A 17,014-nucleotide genomic window follows, 5' to 3' on the forward strand; every position below is an offset into this window, starting at 1 on the left:
GATTATCAGTTAGCGTGCGCTGCCGCTTCACTTGAACTTGCCAAACGTCAAAATGGTATTTATTGTTTGAATTTCATAATAAAATTGACAGAATTTGACCGCTGACACTTTCATATCCTATCAGTTCCATATCAGAAATAACAAAACACAAAGCTTATTGTGATTAATTGGGTGGGAGGCGCTACAAAGCTTTGTTCATCAATTCATCATTCATCAAATGAAAACAGCATAGACTGAAAGATCTATTCATGAGACTTAAAATAATCGATATCAGTTCTTCAAAATGAGAATTGAAAATCGATTAAATATATATATATATATATATATAAATATAAATATTTTTAACCCAGCCCTATTAATGTTATTCACATTTGCATTTCACTTTGATGAAACTCTGAATTGTAATTAACTCTGGTTAATGTTTTTCCTCTCAGGGATCTTTATTTTGGGCACTCACAAGGGGACGCTCCTCTGTTCGAAAACCAACAGGTCCAGCTAAACGACTAAGTCTGGCTCATTCACTTAATGACCTTGAGGTAAGATTTATCAGTTTATGCCTTGCTAAGACACCCATATCATACTGTAAAATCATAGTTTTGTATTTGCTGCAGTGCTGATGCATGAAAACAGAGATACAGGTGTGTCTAATTGTTTTGTTATCAGTACATAGGAAGGTCAGTCATTCTGTATTATGTTCCAATCCTGTTTTCAATTCCTGCTTAAAAAAATAAATCTCTCTAAATATGCAGAGTAGCCTTTGTAATGCTCCATTATTCTCAAGCACAATCATGTTTTTTCTGTTTTCAATAGACAAGGATAACCATGAAACTATTATAAACACTTGGCACACTGCATGACAGTGATGGTACCATTAGTATCCTCTCTCAAATGTAAAGAACCCTTTATATAGCTGGGCAGAGTGAAATCACACATTACTTTGAGCTTCAACCCTCACTACATTATTATTATTATTATTGTTTACAAATTAAATATTTTCTGAAGTCATGCAACAGCTTTGTGTGATGAACAAAGCCTTAATTCTAATTCACTGAAGATCCCCTCTTCCCATCTGTCACTACCTTAATTTTAATATTTAATTTAAAGGCTACAGTGAAAAGCAAAAATTTTAGGAATAACAAAATGTCAGTCTGTTTGTCAAATAAAGCTATCATATGGCCTTAGAAAACTAGGAAGAAATGCAGTGTGAAGTAATACACTACTGTTCAAAAGTTTGGTGTCGGTAAGATTTTTTAATGTCTCATCAATGCTGCATTTACTTGAACAAAAATATTTTGAAATATTATTAGAATTTAAAATAACTGGTTTCTGTTTAAATATATTTTAAAATGTAATTTATTCCTGAATTTTCAGCATCATTTCTTCAGTGTCACATGATCTTTCAGAAATCATTCTAATATGCTGATTTTCTGCTCAAGAACCATTTCTTATTATTATCAATGTTGAAATCTGCTTAATATTTTTGTGTGTAAACTAGGCAAACCATTTTTTTTCTATCCCCAAAGTTTTTAACTTTACTAGGGTATAAGTCAATACTTCTGTGGTGCCTTTTTGGTGTTTTTCTCATTTGTTTGTAGAAAACAACAACATACCAGTTTGGAATAACAAAAGGGTGAGCAAATGATGGCCATTTTTGGTTTTTGTGGGAACTGTTGCAAGGTTGAGTACTATGTACTCAGTAGACTGAGACTGATGAGTACATTTCATACCTTTAAATATTATTTTGTGCACACTAATGGAGTCATGTGAATTTTAACCAGCAAATATCTTGAGGTTTGAAGCTGGAATAGGTTTGTCACCTCTCCAAGTGTGGAATCTGAGAGGAGTAGGATTTCCCTTTGGCTTTTCCTGGAACTCGAGGCAGACTTTTTCACGGACCTAATGCCCCTCTGGTGGTCAGGCAGACTGGAAAGTGTGGTTATGAGAACATCAGTCACTCTGGTGCTCACCAGGAGAACAAGAGCGAGAGGGAGGGGATGTGAAATGGAGAGACTTGTTTGGATGGAAAATGCTTGATCTAAGCATGTTTTTTTGTTGCTAGATAACATCTAAATGAAAGGCCATTCAGTTCATTTCAGCAATGTACTCAGCAGTTTTGTGCTAAACTAAAGGAGCTGCAACAAACTCCTGTTTTTTTATGTCAGAAATTTTGGCTTTTACATTGTCGAAATATCATAACAAGTGACCATATGATTGCAGTTTCATTTTTTTTCTCTTGTTCAATCTAATTTCACTCATTGATGGATTTGAACTTTGCTTCAGCAGTCTCTTCTGTACAAATTCAGTGTTTGATGCAACTCTCAGTCAGATCTGTACCTGATAACAGCAAAGGAGGAAGTACACCACAGTACACTTTAGAACACCATGGAAGTCTGTTTTATGAAGTAAATGGGAGTTTGGACACCCCTCAGACAGCATTTCTCTTAGGACTAATGCCTAAATTGGATTTCGGCAATCCCATAAGGTCATTACAAATCACACTGTTCGACATGGATCTAATAAACTTGGGTGTGTATGTAGACGGTATGATGATGACACCTATTGAGTCGTAGGCTATGACGCAAGTTAGTATAGAAGAATTAAACGTCATCAGCATGCGCTGGTGGTAAACAAATAAAGTAAGATGAATCACACTTTGGCAATTGTGGTTTTTATGTGCACTGGAGAAAAAAAAGAGGAGAATATGGACGTGGTCATCATGGCTAGGGAAAAGAGGCCAACTTGGCATGCCAATTTTGCAAATGGAACTTGAGGTAAGTAGTTTTAAGTTTTAGAGGCATGTTGCGTTGATCAGTACGCCATTTCATGTTGCATTTTTATTGGATAGTCAATAGACGTAGGTCGTAGCAGCAAACACACTGTGAGATGATCATGCTAAGTTTCTGACACTCAGAAAATTATCAGAGGCTATCTTTGGTCGCGTGACAACGGCCGTCTCTGAACCTCTCTCTCACTGTACAACGTAGGACCAACGTTTAGGAGCAACGACCACAGAAATCGCCACGATTGGTCATCTTTCGTCTGGGACAGCCCAAAAGTGTACAATGTGTTCCGGGCATAAGACTGAGTCAGGCTCTTGATTAAGCTGTTGAGTATTTTGGCAGCTCTAGTCTTGATGCTGCTTCCAGTACACGACAGTTACTGTTACTGTTACTGCCTCTATTGACTGATAAAGTGTGTTGTAGAGTCCTGCACAAACAAAGCGTTTGTGTTGTAGCCCAGTATGTGAAACTCTATTGCTATATGCTTTCCTGTAGCTCAAACTGTAGAGCATTGGCGCTTGCAATGCCAAGGTCATGGGAAAGCAAACCACTGATAAGAATGTAAAAAAAAAAAGTGTACCCTGAAATGCAATGTAAGTCGCTTTGGATACAAGCATCTGCCAAATGCATAAATGTAAATGTATTGCACACTACTTAGTATAGAGCAGCAGTGGAGGATGGACTATGAAATGGTACCAGTTAGGACTTTATCATAAAAGCTATTATCAAACACTACACAATGTTATGTTGTTGCTGTTGATAGTTTTATAGCACATGGTAGATTTATTTCCCAAGGAATTGGGATTTACAGCCGATTTACAACAGCTGAAAGTTTGTATCATATCAATGATGGAAAAAATTGTATATTACAGAAAATCCATCCAGTACTGATTTCTGGCAATTTCTCTTCCAAAAAAGCTATTAACAGATAAATAGCTTAAAGAATATAGTTCCACCTATATGAGTGACTGATAGGAAAAATTGTAGTTTCAGTGTTCCAATACTGAACCTTCCTTGCTTAAGTGAGACAGGATCATCTTTGCAGAGTCTTTACAATGTGAGACAGGGGTGTCTGATCCTGCTCCTGGAGAGCCGCTGCCCTGCAGAGTTCAGCTCCAACCCCAATTAAACACACCTGACCTGAACCAGCTAATTAATGTCTAACTACTAGACATACTAAAAACTCCCAGGCAGCTGTTTTGAGGCAAGCTGGACAGTGACCCCCCCAGGAAAGAGTTTGGACGCCCCTGATGTGAGACATCCTAGGGGTCAAGGTTTAGCCCCTGCTAGTAGATGCTGTAACTCCCCCCCCCCCCCCCCCCCACTTTAAAAAAAAGTATTTAAAATAAGCCATTTCAACACAACTTATTATTTTTTTCAATCCACTGAAATGTTTATAATGGAAGTTTACTTTACTTATAAATTTGTGTTGCATTTAAATGAGCAGTGGATTTCTAGTTCCTTGCTCTAGTAGCTTGCTTTGGGTGTGAGTGGATTGGGTGAGTAAATGTTGAAATGACTAATTCTGTAATTTTATGTGTTTTTGGGAAAAATATGAAACAGGAAATTTGTGTTCTGTTATGTGAGGATTTAGAAGAGTTTATGTTAGTTTTTGATGTTACCATTGTGCTGAAGATTGAAGCTTGTGCTTAGGTTGAGGATGGGTATGTGAAAACTTACTTTGTTGCTCAATTAATGCACTCATTACATTACATATTGTAAAAAGTGTGGTGTGTGCTATTGTTAGCTATTATATAAGAGTGAGTCTATGTGGTAATTTATGTTAAGAACATTTTTTCTTGATTTGTAGCTGACGCAACATTCTAAAAAGTTTTTTTCATGTTGCGTGCCAGTTTTAAGGTACGTTTACTTGTGCTGTTGTTCGGTAAATGTTTCAAATCCAGTCATTTCAATAGGAATCCATGCAATTAGGAATTCCGCGTGAGGGTGAACGATTTCCCCATGCAGATTTCAAAACGGGTTCACATGGATTTGCCACATTGACCAACAGAAAGCTGCTGGTTTGAAAGTGACTTCTGCGTGAGCTGTGCTTCATTCATCGCTACAATTTTGATGATAGAGAGTACAACTTTTTTTGCCACATAAAAATGTCACATTTCGCTAATGTGACTGCACCTTTACTGACAGTTTAGAGAGTTGCGTCAGCGACCGCTGCAGATCCACTGATGGAATCGCAAAGGTTTGCGAAAGTGATGCTTCATAATGTGACAAAGTTTAGAGTTCAAATTTAGAAACTTTTTCTTCAGCCCACTATTAACTAATGAGAATCTCAGAGAGGAGTGTCTAGTTCTACTCTTAGAAATTCAATTCACTGTATTCCTGCTTGATTTTAAACTGACCTGACTCTTTTCACACCCACACAACTCACCTTGAAGATTTCTGTCTGTCAAACACTTTATCCGAGCTTTCCCTATAGGTCATAAGAACTCTTAAGAAAACGTTATGCAAGTGAAAAAGACAACATGCCTCAAATCATAAACCTAAACATTTTGAGATTCCTCTCAAATCTACATGACATCACAGTTGTTTTCGGTAGGTCTGAGAGAGTGAGGATTTATTGCTAGCGGAGTTAGTGGGAGGAGAAATCTGTCTGAAGCGCAGAGTGAAAGGAGACGGGAGGAGGGAAAAGGGACAGAGCGCAGAAGGGAAAGTCAGACGGTCTGAATGCAGGGATAGAGCTGGAACTCAGAAGATAGTCACATTCACTTCAGCTTCATCCTGTGAACTCACAGAGCGTGCGGCTGAATGGACATGCTTATTCACACTGGGTGTCTACAGGAGCCCTGAGGACTAGTAATACTTACGAATGGAGCCAACATTGACTCTTCACTCTACTGTAAGTTCCCTCCTGAAGTCACTGCATCTGTTTTGGATAAGACTCTATGAATACGGATTGTTCTATATATATTTAGAATAGATATTTGTTTAGAAATTCATTCTCCAAAGTGTTTCATTTGTGCGTGTGGTCTCGCATCGGAATGTTTTTGTCAATGTGGAGTAAATCTTTATACTTCGTAAACTTTAAGTAAACCATACTTGAAACAGATGACATCAATGCAGGATTTCTCAGCTGGACTCAAACTTTCCTCTTGTTCCTCTGGGTTGGTCTTTTACACTGAAACTGCTATGTCAAATATAGCCTTAAGCGGTCTGTCAACACTTCTCCAAGTGTATTCACTTTCACACTCCTTGCTGTCTTTGCAAAACACATTGTGTAATACCTATGTCAAATACCATTGCTCTACTTGTTGTTCTTTCTTTAATTTTTATGTGTTTACTAGATATAACAATTATCCATGAGGTCACCATCATGACTTAACATTCAAAGATGTGCTCCCAGATAAGGCAAAACATGTCCTATCCTTTGACACAAGTCTGCACTTGGTATTCATTCTTCTTGGATGATTTGCCAATATTTGTCCTTATTCCATGTGGTTTGACAGTTGCATTTCTGATTCTTTGAGCAAAGGCCACCTGTTCTGCTTAAGGGCGATGTTTTCTTTCTCTAGATGCGTGGCCTCCCTGTGCTCCCAGGTCTGGTAACCCAAAACCACAGGCGATGTGATTATTCCTCTGTCCAACAGAAATGTTTCCTTTGACCTGATTTCGCTTAAAAGGGCCGTTCACGCCAAGAATGAAAACTATAAAGATAACTATAACTATAAAGTTGAAATAATCATTCTAATCCTATGCGAATAGGGAAATCCGTTTTAAATGAAATTAAAATGCATTTTAATTTAGATCAAGTCAAGTGGTTTTTACTGTCATCTCCTTCCTGTGTGGATAAAAAGCAGTTGGTCTATATATACAAGACATGACATTACAAGTTGGATTGTGTTTGTTAATATATTAATAAACATTTATTTACTAATTAAAGTCATCCTGTGGACCTTTTGGAAGTTTAATGAGGCCCTCTAGTGGGAACCACTGCTCAGACTGTGCGATGAATAAATAGTGTTTTTAGGCACGTGCATGGAAAAAATGATTATTTTCTGTGTGAGATGCCAAGACCAGCACCCTGCTCACCTCCATCTGCATTCACTGTGTCCACCTGCTGCTCTACAGACTTCTCCTTCACCCGCGAGCTGGTGCATCTGACAATAACACCGTCTACACCGAGAATGTCCATAGTTGCATGTCCGGTGTAGACAGGGTGTAACACAATAAATAATCGCATGAAAGCTTTTGAGGAGTGTCTGGCTCAAATGGACATGCACCATTGTTGCTCATTAGTGACTAATTGTTTTAAGACATTGAGTTATTCAGATGAAAGGAGCTCTGGTTCTGGTTAAAGGTTTGGTTTTGTTTGATGTGGGTTGAACACAGATTTTCTTATGCTTGCCTTGCATTTCTTTTTTTGTTTTGGACGCAGCCAGGGGGCTAATTTTCTCTCTTTAGCTCAGCTCTGTTTTTCCGGTTTGAGCCATTTAGCAGTAATTTACAGCAGCTTATTACCCCTCATTATTAACCTTTTCAAATCAGCACTTTATAAAAGTAACCTTAGAGCTGCCTCTGCTGACATGGACCATGGATATAAGTTATTCAGTTTTAATATCCACTCAAAACTAGTAAGCTGCCTTCGTACATAGCTACATACCTGTAGCTCCCCTGTAAGACAGCAAAAACCAAAACATTCATATATTGTTTAAAAAATATATATAATTATTTGATTGAAATTTCAGATGGATTGATCTTAGAAGCCAGCATACTTAAAATGCTGTCTAGATAGGCAGCTCACTAGGTTTTGGTCTTGTGCTTGTAGTGCTTTAAAAACCCAGAGACCAGATGACTAATATATATAAAAACCTGTAATGTAAATCAAGAACTTATTCAGTCCCTGTGCAGCAAAAAATGTTTTTTTTTTTATTTATTTTTTTTAAGTGAAGAGCCTCCATATGTTCCTTGAACTCTTTCATTTATTCCCATGCCTGCCTCGGTCATATAACAGGTTGTCTCCTTCCAATATTCCACGAGTGCTTTGAAAGCAGTTGGTGGGTATACACTTGGTCACAGGGAACTATATTTGTCAGGAAAGAGATCTACCCGCATATAATTATGAGTGTTAGGTTTCAGTTTGAAAGACCGCTGGTTCGGTGCAAAGAGAGGGAGGAAGGAGAGAACGTTTGAAAGTGTTTTTGGGTGGGGTCATGGGGTTAAGCTTAGATGATGATGGATGCTTTTCCTCCAGGACTTTACCCTTACACAAAGGAGTGGAGAGATGTTTATCCTGTGCAAATCACAGATGCAAATGTGGCACTGTGTAAATATTTTCAGATTTGAAAGAAACAAATTGTGTCTTACTGATGCGATCTGACCGAGTTTTTCTACAAAAACTGGTTTAGAAACTTTAACACCATTCACACAGCCCATAGTAGATGATACATAAAAGCATCAATAGAAAGGAGAATGATGCTGTAACTATAGATCTCAGCTTAGATATTGTACTGTATTGTAGTGCTTTGTTTTGTTGGATGTTCTGTCCAGAGGCCAAACATTCCTCCAGTTGTGACCTCTTAAGTGAATGTGGTATTATTTACACATGGAGACGATCCAGTCATTGTTCCTCATAAGATCCAGGTCAGTGTGATTTTTTTGCATTTTGTCCTGATGATTACAAGGACGGTCTTCCACAGGCAATGTATCCAAAGTCAGTGGTTAAAATATTGCTGTGGTTCGTTTTATGGTTGGGAAGAGAATACATGACCTTGGTAAACGATATTTTGTGGTTTCCATTTTGCGTCTGGTTTTGATTTTCATTCTTCTCTGTAATCATGTTGTTTCATTGAGATGTCACTGCTTCTGATTAGGTGAATGGCAAACCATAGTGTTTTTTCTTTATTTAAACATTTCTGGACTTATAAATCAATGAATACTTGCAGCTAGTGTAATGAACACTTGAAGTAGACACATTTTGAGCAAACCATCTTATCAGGCTTTCCCTTCCTCCGTCGGGATCAAAGGAAGTCTCCTCTGAGGTCTCTGATGTTATTTTCAGGCAGTTTATTGTCTGCCAGAGATAAGCGGAAGAGATTTGTTTTTCCTCCTTGAAAATGAGTCTACAATTCAGAATAGAATTTGCTCTGGGCCGCAGCTTCAACTAAACTTAAAAATAATTTCAGCTGAAGTTGGAGTGTGTTCATCTGTCAGTTTATAAAGTCAGATCAGGTCGGCTCATCCAACAGAACGGATACTTCCTTAATCTGGAGCCACTGACTGAGAATAAGCGGAAACTAATGTTGTAAATCTACAGCCCTCTTTATCTCTCCCTCATACATACACACCCAACCCGCATACACATTCATGTGCTCACATTGTATTCTCACTCAGAAACTTACACACCAGCCCAGCCTATATAGGGCTGGCAAACTCTATTTTTTCCTACCACACAATCCCCAAATACAGTTGAGAGTTGGTTTGAAACCAAAATGAAAAAGAAAAATAGCATATAATATAATCACCCTTCCCTGGCAGCTTCAGTCTGGGAAAGGCCCACCCATCATGCCCAGTGCTAAGAGAAATAAAAATGTCTAAATGTATCCATAAGCACTTCTTTAAACAATCACATATGAAATACAAATTGAATATGCTGTATTTCATCAAAAGGACTGCTGATGAAAATGTTCATTGACCAAGATTTAATCAATGATAATGAAGACAATATGCAAAAAAGGCAATAGGGGCTTTCTCACTGTAGTAAGCCACCAGGGCAGTCCCCTGAGAACTCAATTTTCCCCTAGGTCCATTTTCGTGGTTGAATTCTCACCACCAGTAGGAACTGAGAAGTGACGTAAGCCGTCTGTCAGCGACGTCATGTAAGCGTGGCATTCAACAATGTCAACAACTTTGTAGCGTAAAGGTAGAGAAGGGCTTCGGCTCGTATAAGTATATGTGAACTGTGTGTTTACACGGTGCTGGTGTTGCGTATGGCATGTGTTCCATGCGGCCAATCAACGAACACTTACATTACTGTTAGATCCTATTGTGCTGGGTTAGACCCACCTCTGAAGTAAGAGCTAATTTAGTCCCCCTAAAGGCATTTCTATAACTAAAATCTTGCAGTTTTCATAGTTCTAGGAACTATGAAAGCGTTCCTCTGGTGTGAAACCCCCTATGGATATATCTCACAAATACATGGTGCATTTGAATTCATTCTTTCTACATTTTTCTTCTTAAACATGCATATTACGTTAATATCTGACATTGTTTTTTTTATGTATTTGTTTTTATATTTACTATAAAAATAGTAGCCTGTTTGCTTTATTTCAGAAACTTACAAGTTAACAATATTTTGTTTATTTATAGTGAAACATTTTTATGTTTGATATATTTCTAAATTGATAAATACTCATTTTTATTTTTTATTGAGTCTTATTATTTTGATAATTGTTATCACTTAATTTTGATTTCATAAACAAAAAGTTAACAAATTAAAGACGACATTTTAGTCAATAGTACAATGGACCGAAATGAATGATCAAATGACGAAATATTGACTTATTTTAAGGGACATTCTTTGTTTAAAGGATGAAAATTAACTTAAAAAAAAAAAAAAAAAAACTCACTTAACCAAAAAACAAACCTCTGCAAAAATGAAGACAGGGAATATGTTGATCACAGAGCTGATCAGTTAGAGTTTGAGGAAGTATCAGTTGTATAAATTGTGTGTGACAGGTTAGTTATGATGCCTACAGTAGAAGAATTCAGTTAATCTCTAGCGGATTGTCATATGTTGGGGGCCGACTGAACATGCACCGACAAGACTCTTTGTGTCGCTATCTGATCCTGGGTGGAGATTTTCAGGTATTCATACAAACAGTGCACACAATCACCCACACATGCAGTTGCAGTAATGAACCCAAAATCACAGACAAAGAGAAGAAGCCTTCTGACTATGAGTCTCATTAGGAGACTTTCTTTCAGGAAAAAGCGTCCCCCAAGAGCGGTAAGTTTGCGATACAGTCTTTTTCTCCGGTTTAGATCTTCTTTTTTCAAAGCCAAATGATCTGGCTAGGTTAGACCAGCTGCTTTACTCATTAGCTGTTTTATTTCATTCCTGCACTCCCACACTGAGCAGCTGTGGCAGGGAGTCTCTGGACTTGAGACTCAGTCGTTTCACACTCTGATGTTTCCACAGTTGTGCGTCCGGACGTCTGTCCTCACTTTACTTTAGTTTCAATTCAGTTAAGAGTTACAACACAGTTGTTGAACATTTTGTCACAACTTAATTTCATTGCTTTAAATTATGTTACATTTGTAAAACAGAAGTTTATTAAATCCATTTGCATCGGTTATAACCAACAGAAATTATTAATGCAGTCCTGATGATATAAAGTCCAGATTTGTTTTTTTTAAAGCAAAATCTGTAAGTAAATAAATATCAATAGGCAGTCTTTGGTAAAAAGGCACATATTAGAAAATATTTTAAATATATGTAATGGAATTATCATATGTAATAATATTGCTATTTTAAAGGTGTATCAAAGTAGAGTGGTTCCATCAGAGAAGCAAACTCAGTGCACATGGAAATGTTGCATGGTGGTGCAAGTTTAGTTTGAACCGATTTGAACCCCTCACTTTCATTTCATAATTTCATCAAGTTGGCATTACTAAATTAAATTGAATTAAATGTAAGTGTATTCTCGCCTGTGGTTGTGGCTCTTTGTGATTTGTCAGAATATCACGTCTAACATCAGTTTAAACATGCTATGACAAGCCAAGAAATTTTGTTTAGACCAACTGCTTTTCTTTTGTAATGGTGTTTTTAGCTGTAGCCTAGAGATAGTGTGCTCTGGCCATGGGTTTTGTCTTCCTTTATCAACAAATGTCAACAGAAGAAGCTAGAATATGTTTGTTTGAATCCGCAGAACATCCTGAATGAGAAGAAAGATCTTTCTTGACAGCACAGAGGTAGTGTAAGCGGTTTCGACTGAAAGAAAAAAAAACTCTCAAACTGAGAGAATCCAGTTTGATTTCTTGGAGGTTAAAAGGGCAAGTCGTCACCTAATGTAGAATGTGGAAATATAAACGAAGCAAGTCTCGGCAGCTTTTGCCACACATGTAGTTGCGGCTAAAGTTGCTTTCGTAACATCAATAGAGGTGTGAAGATTCACAAGAAGAAGGGATTAAAGGCCCGTTCACACCAAGGACGATAACTATAAAGATAACGATAAAGATATAATTCTAAAAATCGTTCTCCATATTAAAGAATAACAGAGTTCACACCACAACTATAACGATAAAGATATGAGGAACTTGTGCGTTTTCATTTAATGCGGCTTTTTAAAATTAAAACGATCCTCGTCCATACTGGCGTTTCCACTGTGTTTCAGTAAATATCTCCATCCACACTACACGACTGAAAACGCATGTCACATGACCATTCATGCACACCGGGCATGCGCGTACAAGTGTAAACAGTTGCTGATTGCTCTTACAATAGCTTGCTTCTTGCGCATGTAGGCAGAAATGCAGAGTTTAACTGCACAATGGCAAGTCAGCCAAGCTTGCAGTTGCGCCTCCATGTTATTGTTTACACGGTTGTGGACGCTGGTCTGTTATTGTCGTGTTCTGGTGGAATAATGTTCATATGATAGGGGCTTGATGAATCAGGGAAGGATACAGAAGACCCAATCAGGGAGCGAATGTGGGCAGTCATGCCTTTGTTTTCAAAAGTCTCCGTTTTGGTCCTTCAAACTAAAACGGGGTCAGCAGCGTTTCCAGAAGTCTCAGTTTTCGAGGGTCGAAGGCTCTGTAGTAGTGTGGACGCCAGACGTATCAGTAGCAAAAGTTATGCGTTTTAAAACGAAAACACACTAGTGTAAAAGGGGACACTCTGTGTGGCCTAAAAATGCAAAGGTGCCATGTCTATTTAACATCATAAGGCATAACTATTGCTGATACTTATAGGAATAGTTCTACTGAAAATGTAAATTCTGTCATCTACTCACCTTCATGTTTTTTTGTTCTATACATTGAAAGTCAATGGGGTTCAATGTTTGTGCTATGGACATGAGTTATTATACTATTATTTTTACTTCTGCAATTGTAAGCAATTGTACCGTTTATACCAGGTGGATGATAAAACCTAAAAATAAAATTCCATAAACTCAAAGGAGAAATACCTAGGGTAAATTCTACAGAGTGATAAATTATACGGAGTACTGCAAAAACACCCTCGTGACCACAAAGAACGTGTCACCTACAATATCTTTGCATCAGGAAACCACTCACATTTTCTTCAGAAAGTTTTAAAATACACCTAATACATAGACACAGATTTAAAATGAAAATGAGCTTCATTATAGTTTGATGACATGCATTGAAATTTCCCCGTGCTATTCTAGTGAACAGGCTCAAACATGTTTTCTTCTAAACACAGAAGTTACCTCATTATTTCCTCTTGGATTCCATAAATACAGTTCTCTGGTTTTACTTCTCATAAGTTCCAAGGCATCTGATTGCTTCACAAAAATGTCACTCATTCACACAGCTGGTCACAACAACCAGATGTCTGTAAGGCACCCTTGAACCCTGCCACGCTGCACGCCTACCAGATCCTGCTGCTGCGAACCCCCCGTCTAATAACACGTTTGCTCATGGGACCGTGTGATATATATATAGAGCACCTCTGCCTGAGACGCGTGTCATTGCTGGCCTCACAGTCTGTGGTCTGAGATGAATTGTTGCCATAGTGTTTCTGACCAAATACACCAGGGTGGTGGCACAAAACGAATGGTAACCAGGCTCCAGCGTTTCATAGCTTCTTATTTTCTTCCCTTCTCTGTCTTTTCTCCCTCTGTTTCCCATTACTAACTTCATCCCTCACTACAATTAGAAGCATAGAAGGGGCTGCTTCTGGTCTTATAAGGAGTGAGGTTTACATCAGTGGGTTTGGTTGGACTTTGTTAGAGAACGTCTTTATCAGTGGGTCTTGGATTGAGATTGTTACAGTGAAGGATTTGGACTCATGAATCTTATTAGTGAACTCTAGTTTGAGTTGTTCAGAGTGGAGCATAAGCCAGCCAGAGCAACTCACCATTTTAAGACACATTTACGCTTTGAAGTGGCCTGGAGGCTTGTGGTTTTTGAAGGCCATCCCTCTTGCGTCTGTACACTGTGTTAAGAGCATTCTTGGACTGGGATGTGATGGAAAAAAAGACATACTTTGCAGACAAGGCTTAAGCAGTGTTTTCATATGTTTATGTTTATAGAATGCAACACTGTTTGTATATTGTTCGTTGTTCTCACTAAGGAAAGCATCACTATTGCTTTTACTACAGGATTAGGATTTTAAATATACCTCAAACTATAGGTATTTAACTTTGCTGGTGTATAACTTGTCTTGCACTGTTTATGCTATAGAGATGAATGATAGCTCGAATCATGCAGATTGTCGATGAGAGCTGTGCTATTACTTTTCTAAACGTGTGATTTCTGGTGATGGCTGACAGATAATAAAACACTGAATAAGGGAAACAAGCCATCTGGGGAATAGGGATTTCACTTGGAATGTAATGTAGAATGTCATCAGAAAAATCATTATCTATGTTTCCATCCAAAGTTGCACAAAATTGAAATATCGCATAAAACATTTGCGAATAAAGCACCATTTCCATCCAGTGAGCCGAAGAGAAAATAATCGCCACTTCCTGATAAACTTAATATCACTAAGAAAAATGGAAGTTGCTGCAGTAGGAGAAGCCACTGCATATAATAATAAAAAGTCGGGTTACAAGTCCGACTCTCTAACCATTAGGCCACAATTGCCTTCAAAAACAATAATTTCGTATAATAAATTACTTGAGCTTCAGAGCGTGCAGATGAAACGCAATAAAGTTATTTTGCTTTCGGGGGCAGATGCCTGTCGTGTAAGACAGTTCAGGACTGAATTATACTGAACCACTTTGACAACAGACTTTGCTTAGGCATTTCAGAACAATCAAAACATTTCAGATGCTGCGCAATGAGATCAGTCCTCTGGTTAGTCCAGTTATACCATCCCATCGCAGTCTTTTTTAATGCGCATCGAGGAATTTATTCGGTTAAGGTGTTTCCATCGTAGTTTATGCACATGTTTTTTATTGGCATGCGCATTTTGACATTTCCATCCACCATTTTTTAATGCGATATCTCAAAATGCACTTAAAAATAGGTGGATGGAAACATAGCTATTTAGACTTGGGGGTTGGTTCTCTCTTTTTTTAAACGTACTTTTTACGTAATTTTTTGAATGATATCAATCCACAATCTGACTTAATTAAACCACACCATGTTCATTCATCTGGCCAGCAGCCAGGTCCTCCTGAACCAAAAAAACGAGCTCATGCCGCGTTCACGGCATGTCCTAACTACCGTAATTAAGAGACGGCAACTTGTGACGTTCTACACGGAGCTGTTCACGTCCTCAGACACCGATTTATGTGTTTCTGTGGCAACACTATCAGAGGCGAAAGTTAAGTTGTTTACGTTCATTATTATTGTAATGTTATGTGATTTGAGACGAGGCAATTTAACGCTTTGCAGACTTTGCTCTGGCTGTGTGTGTTCATGTGTTTTGGTGGAGGAGGCGTGACTTTGGAGATGCTGTGAAGGATGTCATGCTTTCAAAGCTAACTTACTATTGCTAGCCTCTCCGAAATTGCCTACCCTAGCTTTAATTTTCTGCAATATTATTGACTTGGATGAGAGCTTTATAGATGAACTGAACTCATTCCATAATTGATGAACTTTACACAGTTATTGAACCAAACGGAATCGACACTGAACTGATTTTAAATGAATAATGACTGTTTACTCTTGTCTTTTTAGAGCTGCTTTACAGCAGAATTGAATTCTGTTTGCATCTTTGAATCATTATTTTCTTGTTAATCACTGTAAAGCTGTTTCGAAACAATCTGTATTGTATCAAGCGCTGTATAAATAAAGGTGGCTTGACTACTTGGGACTGTAAGCTAACAAACATCTAGAGCAACTCCATAGCAACATAATATACATCTAATTAATCTAGTGAAAATGAATAAATATGAACCAAATAAATACATTTTTATCGCAAATGTTTTGAAAAAAGTGATTGGAAGCACTTCATGTCCTTATTCTTCTCGTTTTTCTTAGATCATCACAAAAGTATTCATGCTTAACACTTCATGTATCACTGGTCAAAACCATTTGCAAGATAACAGAATGATGCCCTTCACATGAACCCCAATGATTAAAGTGTTGTCTTATGTTCCCGCCTTTAGCCGTTCTCCATTCTCAGAATCCTTGTCTTTTATTAGCATATAAATAGCTCTCCGTTAGTCATGGTGAGCTCAGATTTGATAATAGTGACATACTGGGACTGGAATGTGCCATTTCTGAGTGTTGATGAGCTGCTATTTTAACTCATTGCCATTACAGACAGAAATGAATGCTCCTATTCATATTGTGTGACTTTTTTGCAGCTAAATGTCAAATATCGTATTTAGAAACAATGAAAACCAGAGCTCTTTAAAAAATAGATTCAATACAAGTTAAGCTTTTATTTATTTATTTTTATACATGTTAATATTAGACTAGTGTGAGTAGATTTGCTTCATAACCTTGTTATTTATGTCAAATATTATGTATCTACTTATTAATATATAATTTATGTATATGCATAATTTCATCTTCCTAGAAGACTAGTACTTAAAAGTATTAACCTTATGGCTTAAATGAGACAAGTTTTATTATTGACTTGCATTGTAACGGCATTACGGTTCCTTTAAAGCATCTGTGTCTAGAAGGAAATATTATTTGGACGGGTGTGTTAGTTTGGCATTAGTTTAGCAGTGCGCACACTGAAAAGTGCCTACGGCTGAAATTAAAACCCTCGACACAACAAATCCGTCTAGATAAACGGCACCAGATAGAATAGTGCAAGTTCAAGCATGATATTACTCAGTAAACATTGTCCAGAGGTTGTGTGACTCATGAATCTGATTCCATCGTTTTATTATGTGCCAACAAAGAACTTCTATCTCCCGCCTTTACATTTGTAAAATCTCATTTGTATTCTCCTCACAAAAGTTTCTGTTCCTTTGTGTGTCCTTCTGCTGTCCCAATAACTGCCCTCATTCCGTTACACTTCCTCCCACTGAACAAACATGATGTGTTTGTCCATGTGCTTTGCTCCCAGCCTACGAACGCACACACACATACACACCTCTGTTAGCCGTGATGCTAATGTAAATGAA

The 17,014-nt window shown here is 37.7% G+C and overlaps 1 protein-coding gene across 2 annotated transcripts in view; it reads left to right on the forward strand.

Moving 5' to 3' along the window:
• The window catches only part of rgs12a (regulator of G protein signaling 12a), a 35,988-nt gene that overhangs the window by 3,877 nt on the left and 15,097 nt on the right, over positions 1–17,014 (forward strand). For both annotated transcript variants that reach the window (XM_079865744.1, XM_079865743.1), the window contains exon 2: positions 435–536. In XM_079865744.1, coding sequence (XP_079721870.1) covers positions 435–536 — 102 coding nt within the window. The remainder of the gene's footprint in view (positions 1–434; positions 537–17,014) is intronic.

The sequence above is a fragment of the Squalius cephalus genome (assembly GCF_949319135.1).
Source record: "Squalius cephalus genome assembly, chromosome: 3".
In the NCBI taxonomy this organism is placed as follows: domain Eukaryota; kingdom Metazoa; phylum Chordata; class Actinopteri; order Cypriniformes; family Leuciscidae; genus Squalius; species Squalius cephalus.